The sequence below is a fragment of the Syngnathus leptorhynchus genome, chromosome 15, assembly GCF_054491065.1.
Source record: "Syngnathus leptorhynchus isolate UIUO chromosome 15, UIUO_Slep, whole genome shotgun sequence".
Taxonomy (NCBI): Eukaryota; Metazoa; Chordata; class Actinopteri; order Syngnathiformes; family Syngnathidae; genus Syngnathus; species Syngnathus leptorhynchus.
In genome coordinates, this window is record NC_141209.1 from 233,222 (window position 1) to 249,184 (window position 15,963).

The 15,963-nt window shown below is 49.6% G+C and overlaps 1 protein-coding gene across 4 annotated transcripts; it reads right to left on the minus strand.

Moving 5' to 3' along the window:
* Positions 1-696: 696 nt before the first annotated feature.
* Positions 697-15,790, minus strand: ccdc88c (coiled-coil and HOOK domain protein 88C). Of its 4 annotated transcripts, none has more exons than XM_085931867.1 (31): positions 15,135-15,790; positions 14,407-14,519; positions 13,394-13,502; positions 11,892-11,961; positions 11,705-11,763; positions 11,006-11,089; positions 10,799-10,942; positions 10,431-10,654; positions 10,278-10,359; positions 10,050-10,208; positions 9,713-9,859; positions 9,438-9,588; positions 9,146-9,327; positions 8,928-9,065; positions 8,513-8,797; positions 7,621-8,409; positions 7,410-7,537; positions 7,191-7,332; positions 6,951-7,100; positions 6,683-6,844; positions 6,214-6,491; positions 6,001-6,144; positions 5,511-5,697; positions 5,295-5,440; positions 5,119-5,208; positions 4,711-4,964; positions 3,316-3,402; positions 3,099-3,215; positions 2,949-3,038; positions 2,591-2,832; positions 697-2,196 (listed from the first exon to the last, which is right to left on the minus strand). In XM_085931867.1, exons 1-31 carry the CDS (start codon positions 15,192-15,194, stop codon positions 1,567-1,569), a joined length of 5,643 nt encoding a protein of 1,880 aa, XP_085787993.1. In that variant the 5' UTR covers positions 15,195-15,790; the 3' UTR covers positions 697-1,566. The 4 variants fall into 4 exon arrangements, with proteins under 4 accessions (XP_085787993.1, XP_085787992.1, XP_085787991.1 ...); XM_085931866.1 differs by having other exon boundaries at positions 3,316-3,399; positions 4,711-4,967; XM_085931865.1 differs by having other exon boundaries at positions 4,711-4,967.
* Positions 15,791-15,963: the final 173 nt, after the last annotated feature.

Genomic DNA, 15,963 nt, shown 5'->3' on the forward strand with positions numbered 1-15,963 from the left:
AGTATACGCGCAACTGAGACATCTGCATCTAGCCTTGGATGTTTATCTTCAAACTACATAGAGGAGAAACATGCTTAGAGGAACCAAAAAAAAAAAAAAAAAAAGAATTCTTCCCCCCCCCCCTCCCATAAATTGAGGGACCTCTCAGATGGTGAGCAATTTGGTTTTCAGCTTTGTTCAATCAATATTTGCCAGCAGTATTTTCTCCTGCATGCAACCAGGCTGCCCACTAAAGACAAAACCTGTATTGGAATTAGAGCTTAAATGTGACTACAATCAATAATGTCATTGAAAGGAGCAGAAAATCTACTTAGAGCTGATTTTCTTGAAGAAAGTGCTTCAGAAGATGGATGGATGGATGAGTCACATACTGTATGAACATTCCTGTGTCCGCACTAAAACTATTGGAGTCTGTTTTTGAGTCATCGCAAGCCATATTGCACCATTTATCAGAAGGTGAGCTGATAGGGGGAGGGAAATTTTCATCAACCATCTGCACTCTGACCCCTTCAGCCCATCAAATCAATCCCTAAATGAGTACAATACAAGCCTTACCATCCAGCTGGAGTGATCTTGCACATATCTTCCGCTCCTCCGAATAATAAATGTCGGACTATTTTCTCCAGGATACTCATGATTGCAAAATGAGTCAAGTATCAGCCATTGTCCAGAAGCCAGTAAGAACCCTCACCTCCATCACAGCGTGACTTAGTACAGAGAACCACGCAAGTTTTTATTCCAGTGACAACAGGAAAGTAAGTGTCTTTGACATCCATGAGGGGCATTTTGGTGGACAGACAGACCAAAAAAAAAAAGAGTGCAGCAATGCAAACACATGCACAGCCAGAAGAGCAGTAAGAATGGTAGACACACTGTGTGTTTGTTATGCTCAAAAAAAAAAAAAACCCAGCCTGGAGGAATTGGATTTCTTTTCTTCTGACATTAGCAAAGTGTTTGACAGTCGCCCCCTGCAGAGTAGCAAAAAGCAGAGTAAAAGTGAAAGCGACGCCACCGACATCAAGCACAGGTTGTCACATTCCATCATACCAGCCACTAATTTGACCCTTACGTCGACTTTTATCATTACAGTATCATCATCTAAAAAGAGCCACATTTCCAGTGGAAATTAGTTGCGTCTTGCATATACGTAGAAATGTGCTTGGCAGCCCACAGGGGGGGCTGAAAGAAAGAAAGAAAGAAAGACAGATTCCACAAATCATCATCATCATCATCTCCAGTGTAAACATCTTGTAGCTTTCAGTCTTTGCCGTCAACAAGATTTGTAGTTACAGGCAGCGGCAGCAGCAGCAGCAGCAGCAGCAGTCCATAAATAATCAGCTTCTTGACTCGGGCTGAGCGTCATTTGCAGAAGCCTTCCATTCCCCACTGTTTCTTTTGCTACGCTCACGAGCGTCATTTGCAGAAGCCTTCCATTCCCCACTGTTTCTTTTGCTACGCTCACGTCCCCCACCCATCTCTCTCGGTCTCTCCAAAATCCGGCTTCATTTTCACAAACCATCCCCAAAAGTTCTCGTCTCGGACCGGACGGAATATTCCGTCTTGGCTTCAGACGCAGCCGTACTCGTACCACACAGTCTGGGGGTCGTCGTTGGGGTCGGGGGAAGCCGGTGTGCTTTTTGGCCCTTGCGGAGAGTCACACGTGACTCTCTGAGTATCTTTGTCAGCGGCGAGCTCCTCTCCGTGTTCCGAGGCAGGGTCGGGCTGAGCGGCGGCCCTCACGGGGCTTACCATGGCGACGGAAGATGACGGAGGAAGGCCCTCCTTCCTTCCTCCATCGCGCTCCCTCTCCACACATCTGTCTGTCTGCAGCGTGAGAGAAGAGGAATGGTGAACGGGCGAGTTGAGGAGGAGGAGGCGATCGCTGGCCATACGGGCAGACAGCGGCCTCTCCCTTCCATTAGCCGCTCGCCTCCGGACCACCGCGTCCGGCCCGTCGGAGCGGAGCAAATCGGCGGAGGCCAGACTGAATGTCCTGCTTAGGGACGGGTCGCTCCTTTGGGTCACGGGTCGTCGGCCGGAGGCTTGCGTGACGCTTTGGCCCGGTCTCTGCGCGTTTGATGCGTGTACGGTGGGCGCCACGTAGCCGGTGGGGGTGGCCTGATCTCGGCCCCCGGGAGCTGGGGAGGCCGGACTTTTGCTGAAGTATTCCGCCGTAAAGTCTTCTCCGCTTCCAACCTAAATGAGAACATTTGAGCAGCTTAGTGAGGCCAATGAATTCCATATTTGAAAGAGGACGTCACACGTGACTGCCAATTTGATGCGTCTGCCGCAACCTTTTCCAACCGGACACGGTGACAGCTTTTACGTTTGCTGAGACTGTCGAGTGATTTGAGGCCAGGTCACAAATGCGGCTGGCTGGAATTCAAGTGGTGTCAGCCAGCGCGATCCTAAAACTGGCCACAAGAGGGCCCCAGTGGTGACTGGTTCTCATCACAGTTTTGAAAAGAACATTCCCGCTGGCTCCTCGTATTTGTGGCTTTGAAGACACATTGGATAAGAGCTTTGAAAACATACTTACAATTATGATAGGGTGACTGCGCAAAGCAACTAGACGCAGTCTAGTTCTCACCCTTTGTGGTGACGACTTCAGGGTGCTCTCTTGCAGAAACTGCTCCAGCGTCACCATCTCACTTCCAGGAGAAGAAGGGCGAACCCTACTCCTAGTCCCGCCTCCGCGCTGCGGTCGGGCCCTCTGGGGTGTTTCATCGTATGGGAGAGTCGCGCTGCGTGACAACGTCTGCTGTGATTGGCTCAGGCCCCTGACGTCGTCGCTGGACAGGCTCGCTGAGCGGAGGTGGCGGTCGGACGCATCTGAAGGAGCCCAAAAAATTCAGTGCGACAACAGTCGCTGGCTGGAACCCGCTTGAGGTGTGAATTGTTGGTCTCAAGTGGAAGAAGAACTTCGGAATCAGAGAAATGCTCAGTACCTTTGCAGTTGACCGGTGAGTCGGAGCTGGAGGTGTGGTGGCTAAAGTCAGCTGATCCCGGGCGGCATCCACGTTGCCTCTCTTGGTCGCCTACAAAAGCACGGTCACAACTCTGGCCGCGTTTGTGTTACTTCACTTGTGCTGTCCCACCTCTGGGCCTACAAGCGCTGCTGTCTTGTCCCAGTTGAGCATTGAAGGCGCTGAGGGCCGCCCAAGATGAATGATGGCCGGGGGTGGAACTACGAGCTGCGTGACTCTGCACTAGGCCTGAAAAACGCACGCACGCACGCACGCACGCACGCGTGCACACAGGGTCACTCACGGAGAGCAAATTGTTGGAAGAAAGAAAGACATGGTTACAAATCACCTGGTCCATCTTCTCCATTGACACTCTCACTGCTGCCTCCCGGTGTGCCGCAACGATACGCCCCTCGTCCACGGTCGCTAACACCTGCTGACCAATGACGACGTCAGACTATTTCGAGCGTGCTCACCAACACGGCAACACGGCTCCGGCAACAAGAAGCAAAGCTTGGCAAGAATGCGTGTGACATTACTCAATGTTCAAGCAGACAATTGCAAATACGCACAGTGATTTTGGCTGGCCTTGACTATTTTCAATGTATGGAGTATAAGGATTGGAAGCTGGGCAGTTCTCAGGAGGGGAAAAAAAAATCATGCCGATTATCAGCACGTCTGTACCCCAACAATGTGTCACGTCTCAGAAGATACAGACAGCGACGAGAGGGTGGAACCTCGGCGTCGTGGTGGAAATGACTCGTAGTCATCTGCGAGGTTATCTGGGGCTAAAGCGGCCTGCTGGCTGTCGGTGTCTGTTAGCGGCAAAGAGCTGACAGCTAATAAGTTAGCAGGGGCCGCCGGTTGCTGTGGTAACATTTCTCTCGCTGACTGCGTTCGAGACAAACGACTGCAGCAAGGCATTGTGACGCAAAAACATCAGCAATGAAATTGCATTACCAACCGTGACAGTGATCATTCCAGAATCAAATCCAAATGAATCATATTTATACACATGCAACAACACTGAAGGACAGGGCGGGGCAGGGCGGGGCAGGGCAGGGCAGGCGGGCAGGGCGGGCGGGCAAGCGTGCTGTGCAAACAGCGACGCGTGACGCACGCAAACACACGCACACATTACTTACTAGTATTACTGGCTGCCCATAAGTGCAACTTTATGTGATTAAAACAAATGACGCCACTTGGTGTTCATGAAATATATAATGCTGAAAGTCAACAACTGATGATGATGATGATGATGATGACGACGTTTGCCGTATGAAAAGACCAAGATGAGGGTGTTAGAACACTCCATTGGCACAAACGTCCGCTGTGACGTCAGTGGACGACCTGAACCCGAGTCGTTTGCTGCGAGAGAGGGAAGGGTGCGGGGAGGGGGACGGAAGAAGTTTGTCTTGGCTTTTACTGCGGAAAAAACAAAAGCGTTTTGGCCCAGGAAGAGCTGAGGGGGAAGAAAATGGAGAGACAAGAGAGAAAAAAACCATGATGTGAGTACATGAAAAGACAAATGTGGATCCTGTTAGAAATGAATGAGATGCCATGCATGGGAATAACACAGATCATGAAACGCCGGCCCACGCTCGCAGCAAAGATGAACGATGCTACGACGGATGGATGAGTTCAACAAAACAAACACCTGCCGACAGTGTGTCACCGTGGACAAATACGTACCTAGTCGTGTATCTATCGGACACACATAACGTGCTAAAAAAACAACAACTACCTCGGCCGATGGGCGTCAATGCTGGACTCTGGGGAGCCAGACTTGGGCCGTTGCCATGGTTCTGATGCTTGTTGTGGGTGTGGCCATTGTCACTCGGAGGTGGGCTTTCTGGCGGGAGCAAAGGAGGGGGGGAAGGTAGGGGGATGTCGGGGGCACCCTTGGCCCATTCTCGCTCTTGAGCCGCCCCTTCCTTGTCTCGCTCCTTCCTTGGTTTGATGAGTTTGGCTAAAGCCTTGGCGCCAGACCATTGACTCCTCCTGACAACAACAATCAAAAGCATACATCTCATAGCAGCATCTTGGCTTGAGGACTAGAGCTTCAACAGCCTTATTTTTACACTCAATCTTTAAAACGAAATATATATATATATATATTTGTTTGTATAAAAACAAAAGAGCACGCACTTACTTCTTTGGTGCAGGGTCATAGAACTTGTATTGGTCCATGATCTTTTCTTCTAATTTCTCTTTCTGACGTCGAAGAGCGTTCAGTTTATCACTAATCCAGTCAGAAGGAAAGAAAGGAGACATTGAGGCTTCTAACAGTGCTGTTCCCTTAACTAAAAGGCACGCGTGTGTGCTTACATGTAGAGCTTCTGCTCCTGATGATAGAGCTCTTTGCTCTCCATGCTTCTCTCCAGCAAAGTGTGGTTTTGCTGACTCAGAAGGTTGATTTGACTCAGGAGGTGATGATTTTCTTCTTCTAGGTTCCCTTTAAGGCGACTCAGAAGCTGGATGCAAACACATGCATTCAAAACACTATCTCCTAATTCGAAGAACTTTTTTTTTTTTTCTCTTTACCTCACAGTGGTTGTCAAGTTTGGTCATAGTGAGGTCCAGGCCCCGGTGTTGCTCCATAAGCGAGTCGTAGCGTGCCGTCCATCGATTGACTTCCAGCTGGGCGCTGCTAAATGAGCTCTTGAGTTCATTCATCTGCTGCTGTAGCGCACTGCACTGCTGGCTTTGCTGGGAGTTGCTGTGCGACATCCTACGCATAAGAGCCAATGAATGAGGCAAACTGAAAATGGGCAGGGCAGGGCAGGGCAGAAAATGGAATAATGTGCGATAACATCAGCCAATTTATATAGAATAAGCTCACGCCAGGAGAACGCTGCCACCTCGTTCTCCTGGCCAGGCCAGGCCATTCACTCAGCCTGCCACTGAATATGTCCGTTTTTTTCCAAGCTCGCATAAAGGTTAAGAATGTTGCTGTATTTGCCAAAATGTTTTGAAATCAAAGAAACTCAGTTTGTAGTCATAAATGTGTGAGTGGCAGGCAGCATGTACCTACCTGTCCACTTGGGCTTTGAGTTGAAGGTTCTCCTGCTGCAGTAGGCGATTTTTCTGGTGCTCTTGGTTTAGCTCCTCCCTGTCCTTCTGAGCCCGCCCTTCTAATTCCTCCCATTTGTCTTTCTGCTGTAGCAAAGTCGAATATCTGCAAAGAGAAATCAAGGGCTTTGTGTTTTCGAAGCGTGGCCAAGCGCAAAAGGGGCTGGCGACGTACTCGCTGTGCATCGTTCTGTGCTGGCTTTCCAGCGTCCTCTGCTTGATTTTCAGAGCAGCGTGCTGACTGATGAGCTGCTCGTACTCGTGCGCTTGCCTCTCGTGAACACTCAGCAGGCGCTCGTGGTCATTGAGAACGCTTTCTCTCCCTCGCCGCGCCTCCTCTCGCTGTCTTTGCCACGACTCCACCTCGTTCTCCAAGGCGCCCACTTGGCCTTGCAGCACGGCATTTTGAGCCATCAGAGATGCGCTCTGGGAAGACAGTGTTGACCTTTCCACCTAGAGGACAGGGCGGGAACAGCCATGAATGACAGCAAGGCTCTGCAGTGACATTTGATGGCGCTCAAAAGGATCTTTGGCCATTGAACCATTGGCCATTTGCCCTCACGCAGGGCCAAATAGAAATGTCCCTAAACAAATTCTCGACCTGAACATTCCGTTTGCCGTCACGCTCAAAGTCGGCAAAGTACCTGAAGTTGCGCCGTCTGAGTGTGCAGAGCTGAATTCTGCTCCTGCAGCATTGTGGTGTGTCGTTGCAGCGTCACCATCTGGTTGTTCAGCAAACTGTTTTGGTTCTCCAGTTGTTTAAGCTGCTCCTTCAACAAACTGCTCTGAGTCTCGAGTGAGGCGTTCTAGGCAAAATAGGCAGACACTCAGAAAATGCGGGGATGATAGAATTTTCCCGAGCAAGCAGCACTGACACAACGGGAATTCCTCAACCAAAAAGATCCTTCTTACATTCTTCTCGATGTCAACCAGGTGATCTTTGATCCGGAGCAGCTCGGCGGTGGCCGAGTCCCTCCGCCCGTCTCCTTCTGAGCAGCCGGGCGACTTGTGCTTTTTGTCTCTCTCCTGTTCCTGACGCAAGGTCGACACGTTCTCCAAAGCCTGAAGCAAAATGGAAATGTATTGTGTTGACGTTCTTACACGCAGGCCTTCATCCCGATTGAGTCGTTTAGGGCAAGATTTCAAACTCACAGTAGCCAGCTGGCTGCCAAGTGTGGCATTGTGCGTGTTGCTTTCCTCCAGTTTCTTCTCCAGAGCGCAGATTTTGTTCTCTTTAATCCTCATTGCCTGTTGGACCGTTTCCTCCAGTCGGGATTCAAGCAGCTTGTATTTGCTGACACGCACAAGAGCGCAAGTCAATCAACCCGGCTGAATTGGAGAAGGCGAGCGTTTGCTAGGGTATGTCGCAACCTGTCTTCCAGCACGTGCTCCCGCTGCAGTAGTCTTTCTCGGTTGAGTCCGACCTTCTCCAGTTCTTCGTTGAGTCTTTCCAACTCCACGCTGTGCTGCTGGACTCTCAACTTCTCCGACACCAACTCCTACGCACGGGAGAATGACGTCAGTCAGGCCCGCCCGCCCGCCCGCCCGCCCGCGTTATTCTCATCATTTCAATTGGTCCTACCTCTCTCAGCGCAAGCAAAGTCCTCTTGTCAATGGTGGCCTGTTTGTTCAGCTCCTTGTTCTCCCTCTCCAAGTCTTTGGCCTTGACCGCCACCTCCTTTAGCAAATGAACTTCCTTCCTCATCTCTCCACTGTCCTTCTCTGCGGCAGCCAACTGAGTGGCCTTCTCTTCCAGCTCCGCCTCCTTAGCTTCCAGTAGCATTCTGTTCCTCCGAGTCTCTTTCTCCAGGTGCTTCCTTGCCTTCTCAGACTGTTCCAGGTCCAATAAGATCTTCCTTCTCTCCTGGTCACCCTCCTCTCTCCTCCTCCGCTCTCGCCCGAGCTCTTCGACTTCCTTCCTCAGCTCTTGGTGCCGAGCCAATGTTTCCTGCTTCTCTCGCTCCATTTCTTCCTTTTCCTCTTGAAACTTCTCCACGCGGCCCCGGAAGCGATGCTTGTCTTGGTTGAGCGCGGTGACGTTCGCTTCCAGCCTTTCAGCTCTTTTCCTCTCCGCTCGCAGCTCCGCTCCGACCTCCTCCAATCGCCCGTGCAGCTCCTGCGTCTCCTTCCGCACCTCATGTTCTTCTTGTTGCTTTGTGAAGAGCGAGGAGCGCAGGTTTTCCACAGAGCAGCGGAGGTCCATGTTCTCCTTTGTGAGGAGGCTATTTTCAGCTTCCTGTTGCTTGAGTCGCCGAAGCCCTCGCTGAGCTTCGTCTGCCTCCCGTTTCATTCTGTGCGCCTCCTGCTCCAGGGAGGACACTCGCTTCTCGAGAAACTCTGACTTCTCGCTGCAAGCGCGCAGAGATGTGACCTGAAGACCCAAACATTGATCATGCGTTTGCTTGGGGAATCAATCCAAGGGCACATGGATGAAGCGTGCACGACTTGGGGAATCAAATCAAATCATCTCTTACCTCTGCGTTGAGAGCGTCCCTGTTTCTCTCCACCTTGGCCATCTCCCTTTCGACGTCACTGCATCTTTCGGCCCTTTCCCTCAGCCTGTCCAGCTCTTCTTTGGAAAGCACAAGTTGCGTTTCCAAACTTGCTAAGCGGGCGCTGGTGTCGGTCACGCCTTGGTGCAGAAGGCGGTTTTCCGCTTCCACCTCCCGGACTCTGGTTTCACTGTGAGACTGAGCCCGCTCCCGAAGCGACAGCGTGGCGTCGGAAAGATGCTGCTTTTCGCTCTCCAATTGGGAAATCTTTGGGAACGGGACCAAGAAAGCGCACGTTTATTGTGGTTTGCTTGTGCCCTATCTAAGGCAGCAGGTGCCGTTTATTCTGGTTTGCCCCCGTCAGCATGCTGGCAGAGGTTTCCCTCCCACAATTTACCTGCTTATCTTTGTCTGCTCTCAAAGCGTGTATTTCTCTTTCCAAATGCTGCTTTTCCTTTAATAATTCCTCTCCACGGGACTCCATGTCTTGATTGGTCACTTTCTCCTGGTCCAACGAGCCCTGAAGACGCTCCAACTAAGAGAGAAAATGCAGAACCCAAATCAAACGGGCGGGGACAAGGGTAGCAGCTGATCTGATTTTCAGTATTTTCGGACCTTTTTACTGAGGCCCTGGTTCTCCCTGTCCAGCTCTCGGCTATGGAGCTGCTTTTCTTGCAGCTGGTGATTGTCCTCTTTGAGTCTCTCGATGGAGGCCTGCAGCTCCCTGTTCTCTTTCTCCAGCTTCAAAACGCGACTGGAGACGCACTCGTTGAGCTCGTGGACAAAGGATTTCCGGGCTGCGTGGGAAAATGGAAGTGGGCGGAGACTTTGAGACTCTCCTCTGATGGAGGGCACGCGACTTGACACGAGCGAGCGAGCGAGCGAGCGAGCGGCTGGCTTGTCTTACTCTCCGAGTTTGAATTGTCTTGGTTTTTGGCGAGCTGTTCCAGTTCCCATCCCAGATGAGCCGATTCGTTCATGCTCTGTTTCTGGCCAATCTCCAGAAGCATGTTCTCCTCCAGCAGCTCCTCCAGGCGCCGCCGCTCGTTGTCCCTCTCCTGCACGGGCAAAGAATAGCGAGCTGTCCGTTCCGTTCCGATACGAGCGGTGAGTTGCCCGGTAGTTTGAGCGAGCTCAATCGTCACAATGTTGTTGGATATACGTATGCAATAGTGCTATTACCATTTCCAAGTCATTGATTTTAGCTCGTAGCAGCAGGTTGTCCTTCTCCATAGCGTGAACTTTCTCGCAACGCCCTCGAGAGACTGACAGTTGCTCCTCGAGCAAAACTTTGGTTTCCAGAAGTGTCAGGTTGTCTTCACGGAGCTCCTGAAATCCACACACGGTATAGATGACGTACCGTTGTTTGGGATCTCGACATATTTATTTGCATAGACACTGTTGCATGTGAAGGATTGGCAATGTTTCCCTTGAGAGAGACCTACACACATATATATATATATATATATATATGTCGGTGTCTATATGTTGTTGTTGTTATTTTTTGGTGTGCTTTCACCTCCATTCTGCTCTTGTAGAAGTGAACATCATTGAGCTTCTCTTTACACCGGATCAACTCGCCATCTAGTCGGTCCACCCGGGCCGCTTTCTCCCTCAAGGCGTCCACCTCGTCCCGATACGCTCGTACGGAGCGAGCCTCACAAGACAGTGACTGGTTCTGAAGCAAAGGCGTACTACGTTGTTCACGCATGATTTTGATGAGGAGCCATACGGAAGTGAAGCCGACCTCTTGTTTAAATCTCTGAAGCTCCTGCTCCAGATGCTCCACCTCGTGCTTGGAATCCATCAGCTGCTCAGTCTTCTCTTCCCTGCACACACAAGGTCGGTTGCATTTACGTACGTAGTGCCTCGTGCACGCCGAGCGCCAAAGTGGACTCACAGCTCTTGTCGATATCTGCGAAGCTTGGCCTTGGTGTCGGCGAGCTCTACCGATAAATGCTGTTTCTCCTCTTTGGTGAGACTGGCCGGGGGCAAGGCTGCTCCTCCTCTGTTCTTCACTGACACGCCTCCAGAAGTAGTCCCTTGGCCTGGACTGCCCATTGGTCGTTCCTGGGGATGCAGGCTGGACAAGTAGTCCCTCTCTTGGGTAAGATCCACAATGACCTAGAAGGGTGGAAATCAATTCTCTTGATAGCCGACCTACTGTATGGGAAAAGAATCCAAGGAAATGTTGAAGTACATCTGCTTGGATGCATTTTTCCTGCAGATTTTTGCAAAGCTTTTGTGTCATCCACACCTCCCTGTTACCTCATTGGCCTTGTCTCTCTGCGCTATCAATCGTTGTAGACATGTTGCCATGCTGCGTGACATTGGTTCCAGCTCTTCCTGCGCGAGCCCTGCTCCTTCCTCTAGCCATGAAAGATCAAGAACATTCTGCTGGTTGTGGGTCACCTGCAAACAGACAGATACTTTGATTTGGTCCTACTTTGAGTTTTTGACGACGTCTTCACTGACCTCCTGGATGTGAGAGACGATGGCAGCCTGGGTCTGAATGTCCAGCAATTTGATTCTTTCAATCATCTCCTCCTTACGCTCACACTAGACACAAAAGAAACACATTGAATTGAAAGCTGTTGTTTTTGTTGTTTTTTTAAATCAGCAGAAGCAAAATCAGGGCTAGTTTTTTGTTTGTTTGTTTGTTTTAGCTGTGGCCTGCCTCAGTTGAGCAAAAAGCTATTTAGCGCATCAACAAGAAAGCCCTTCTCCCAGCTTTTCTTTTTCCTGTAAGCAGTCAGGCCAGACCAGACCAGACCAGACCAGGTGGGAAGGAGAAAAAAAAAAACATTGGTTTGGAAAGACAATAGCAAAGCAACTGCGGAGACTGAAAAGTGTTTGGTGGGTCATGCAAGCGGACTCTGCTATGTGTAAAAAGTCCACCGAGAAAAACGGATATATTTTTTGATGGAGATATTTGCCACTTCAAAGTAGAAAAGTATCCACCGTGAGTCTCGCTGTGTATCTCATTAGCAGCGTCAGCAATTGGCTGTGCTCAGACATGAAAAACTAAACACACACTAATACTCTTCCTGGGAGGGAGGGAGGGAGAGGGAGGGGGAGAGAGGGAGAGAGAGAGAGAGAGAGAGAGAGAGAGAGACTGGTTGTCTGGGCGTGTATGTGGGTGCCTGCATGTGTGCGTGCGTGCGTGCGTGTTACCTGGACAGCACAGCCAAGTATCAACAGCAAAATTCTTTTCAGTTCCTCCATGCTCTTTGCTGGGGGGGGTGGACAAAAAAAAAAAAAAGTTGAACTTTTGGAAAACCGCATTCTCACCATTAAGGAAGCAATTTAACATTTGAAAAGCGTGCGTGCGTGCGTGTGTGTGCGCGCGCGCGTGGGCAACCTGATAAGGGATCTCTGGCAATGGAGAGAATATTTGGAACAGGCATCACTATCAGCTGCTGAAGGCTATCCTGGAACAGAGGAGTCAAGAAAAGATACTAAGATGCTTATGGCATAATGGAAGCCGTCCGTACATACATGGCATCATACTAACAGCAGCCACAACGTTATGAACACGTTGAGTCATCGGATAGTATTTTCAAGTTGCAAAAGATAGATGGGTTGGATGTCGTCTATGATGGCATCACCTTACGGGCCCGTTGCGGTGAAGGCTCAGAGGCATCACAATACTTGCAGGTACAATTTCACTGTCCTTAAGACTCGGAGGGAACTTGATAGTCACCCCCCCAGTGTGAATAAAACATGCGAGCTGCTCTCGGAGCTTGAGCTACAATTAACGTTTGGACATACAAGTCACATTAGAGCTTGGCAGAAAATGTTCACTTCCAACCAGCAGGGTCTCAATCACGTTTCTTTCATCCAAATCATTTACTGGACTCCTCGGTGAATAAATATTGATTCATCAGTCTGGTCCTTTCCAAATAAATAAAAGCAAAAATAAATGCAATGTGCCGTACATACATTTGCACAAATCACAGCGAACATCAAACACTTGAAATTGACACGAGGTCAATATATGATGCAACAACGACCTATTTCCACACCCTAATCCATGCGCACTGTGGGTTTATCTATCTAATCTGAGATCAATACCACGGTGGCAACGTTAACAAAGCCGGCCGCCGGCAAACTGGCTCTTTGGAAATCTAGTGACTTGGTTTATTTGCATTGATGATCTGAAACATAGTAAGACAATGTTTTTGCACAGCACTGTACAAAGTAGGCCACGGGATATGGAGTTGAAAACATCCCAGCCCTTTGTTGCAGTTTCCACAATAACCGAGGAGGGTGAAGGTGGCGGAAGCAAGCGTGACCTGACGTGACGTGACGCGACGCGACGCAACCTTTCCATTTCTTGGCGCGCTGCTGAACGGCCACAATCAAAGGCAGCAAGCCACAGGTAGCGTGACGCTCCACGCTGACCATTGCTGAAATTGCAAATATGAAGCCGCATTTGTTTTGGAACCAGTGCGAATGTTTTGGCCAGCGTCTGGAGGAAACTCGTCTTCGGAGCGGCTGGCTGATCTGATCCGTCGAGAGGGAGGGAGGGAGAGAGAGAGAGAGAGAGAGATCCAGCCACCTGTTGACAGCGGCTGCCGGCTTCTTCCTAACCGCTTGACATCCCCAGCCAAGGCACCACACCGCACCGCAGACGCTCGACTAATTTCATCAAAAAGGATTTGTTTTTGGAACGGGAAAATGATGAAAGGTTTTGTGTTCCCCTTTGGAGGGCATGAGATACGATGGCGCTAACACAGTGACGCGAATGACGACACAGTCTGCAATCTAACTGAACTTTGAGACTGTGTCACTCCAGTCAAGTTGGGTGTGTTTGTTTGGACAGTGATTGACCAAGATTGTGTGACTGCTGAGTGCGCCTACCTGGTAGTAGGTCCTGATGTGTCTCGTGAGAAGGGTCAAGTTGTGAAGGCGAAGCGACGCGTCATTATTCACATTCTTGTTCAGCCTCTGGTTGTTTGGACTGGGGTCACTATGGAAACAAAAAACACACAGCGAGAGCTTTGGATTGATGTCGTCGGGTCCCATTTCAGACCGAGATCAATAAAATAAGTCCCATTGTTCACAATGAGGATTTATGCTAATACACGTCACTGTGTGCCAGGCTCATTTGCATATGAACTGTGTGTGAAAGGTTGCCTGACTTGGCTATTTGGGACACGAGCTGAGTTTGTGGCACGACGAAAAATGTATGTACAGCTAGCCAAAGGCAAACACATTTATTGTCACTCTTGAAGCTGGCGGTTCAAAAAACAACAACCAAAAAGCCGCAGATTTACTGGGTGACTTCTTGAGTGACCTACCAATAATAGCGCTCACAGCTTCTCGGTCCTGACCCCCCCCCCCCGTTTAACCTACTTTCTAGTTTATATACTACAAACCCTAAATCCTCCCTGGGGGCGGGGCCCAGTCAGTTCAGGGAGCGTTCACTCAGTGGAGAACAATAGCATTATTACAATGTTTTGGAAACAATGAAGACAGACGTGAACATGTGGTGTGATTGGAGACACCATTTCTGGTGGTTTTATATGATGACTACTAGTATGATTATGATTAAAGCCTGGTGCGCTTCCTTAAAGAAGAGGGCGGTATCTGAATGAATGCATGAAAAAAAAAAAAAAAAAAAGTTGACCTGCATCTCTGATTCAAATATTTCGCAAACACGGTGACCACCGACTGAAGCTCCTTCCGAACGGCTTTGACATCTGGCTGTGACGCTCACAAGCCAGCCAGCCAGCCAGCCAGTCAGGATGTGGTTGCACAAAGTCACTCACATATCCACACGCGCAGGATAGCATTCATGCAGCAGCATATCCTGTCCACAAAATGTCACTTTGTCAACTGAATCAGCAAGACTCTCACTAGGTGCTACCTACATCTGCGTCATGATCTTGTGCAGGAAGACGCCATCCACAAGCTCCACAAACATGTTGACACGCTCCTCCGAGCCGGCGTTGTCGCAAGACCCCAGTGGACCCAATGTCCGCACCTGAAGAATATGAAAACAAAATGAAGCTTTTTTTTTTTTTTTTTTTCTCTTCGAAATGGCAAAGTGAGCACATCTGGCTGTGAAAAAGAAAAGAAAAAAAAAAAACTGTGATTGACCACCAAAAGGGCAAACAGGAAGTACCATAGGGTTGGTTAGTAACCTGGAGTCCGGTTTGATGGGAGGGCCTGCCTCAACGAGATTGCAATCACCCAAATGTACATTTCAATCCATTTCTTTCATTCAAAACTTGACCTGTGCCAAAAGGGCAAACAGGAAGTACCATAGGGTTGGTTAGTAACCTGGAGTCCGGTTTGATGGGAGGGCCTGCCTCAACGAGATTGCAATCACCCAAATGTACATTTCAATCCATTTCTTTCATTCAAAACTTGACCTGTGCCAAAAGGGCAAACAGGAAGTACCATAGGGTAACCTGGAGTCCGGTTTGATTGGAGGGCCTGCCTCAACGAGATTGCAATCACCCAAATGTACATTTCAATCCATTTCTTTCATTCAAAACTTCCACGTAAAGACAACCGCTCTGGTGTTCTAGTAGCAAGTTGGAACAAAAAGATGAGTGCTGGTCACAGCTGCCAAGTGAACTCAACCTAAACTCACCCACAACACCAGTGGCGACTCCAAGAAGGCTGCCAGCAGCTCGGAAAGAGTCCCATCCATGGTGTGACTTTGGCTCCCCGTTGGTCCGTCCGTCCGTCCGTCCGTCGATGCTGGTCTCCACGCTGGACAGAACAAAGCCGCCGCGAGGCATCCACCTCCCACGGACGGATGAGCTTTCTCTCTTTCTCTCTCTCTCTCTCGCTCGCTCGCTCGCTATTGTTTCGCGTTGTCCCAGTTCCCTCGTCGCATGGTTTAATATTCCAAAACGCCCAGAACTAGTTGAACACCGCTCGGAAAGGTGCTAGAAACATTTCAAATGGTTACAGTTGATTCCACATGTTGGGCAAAACACTTGCTGTAATCCAAACTTTGGCCGGACAGTTGCTCGCGTTGTCAAGGATACACTAGTCGGCCGTAAAGCAGCAAATGAGTCCGCGAAACAGAAGGCGGCAAAGCACAAGTTGAAAAATCTCATCAACACGCGCACAACAACATGTCGATGTTGTTTCCCTTTTTTTCTTTTTCTCCTTGAAGTGATATCCACACCCCGTGCTCTCGCTTGGCGCTACAATACCCACGCAACGCCACGCCACGCCACGCCACGGCACGGCAGACTGACTCGCGAGTTTACCGAGCGAAATCCGATTGACATGAGTTTCGTCCAATCCGCCCTTCCAACATCCGCAGATCCCGCCTTTAACAACGAATCAACCAATTATTGTTCCTTACTTAATTCGGTAGCGCTTTCACTGGGATTAATGTTAGAACCAACAAAACCACCTTTTTTGATTTGATTTTCATTTTTTGAGAACTTCATTTCTGAAAACTT

Excerpts from the sequence above, each read along its gene's own strand:
- ccdc88c (XM_085931865.1), bottom strand. The coding sequence starts at position 15,194 with ATGGATGGGACTCTTTCCGAGCTGCTGGCAGCCTTCTTGGAGTCGCCA. Across the intron at positions 13,503-14,406 it reads CACAAGATCATGACGCAGAT|TGACCCCAGTCCAAACAACC; the intron begins GTAGGTAGCACC and ends TTGTTTCCATAG. Across the intron at positions 10,209-10,277 it reads TTCAGAGATTTAAACAAGAG|AACCAGTCACTGTCTTGTGA; the intron begins GTCGGCTTCACT and ends CCTTTGCTTCAG.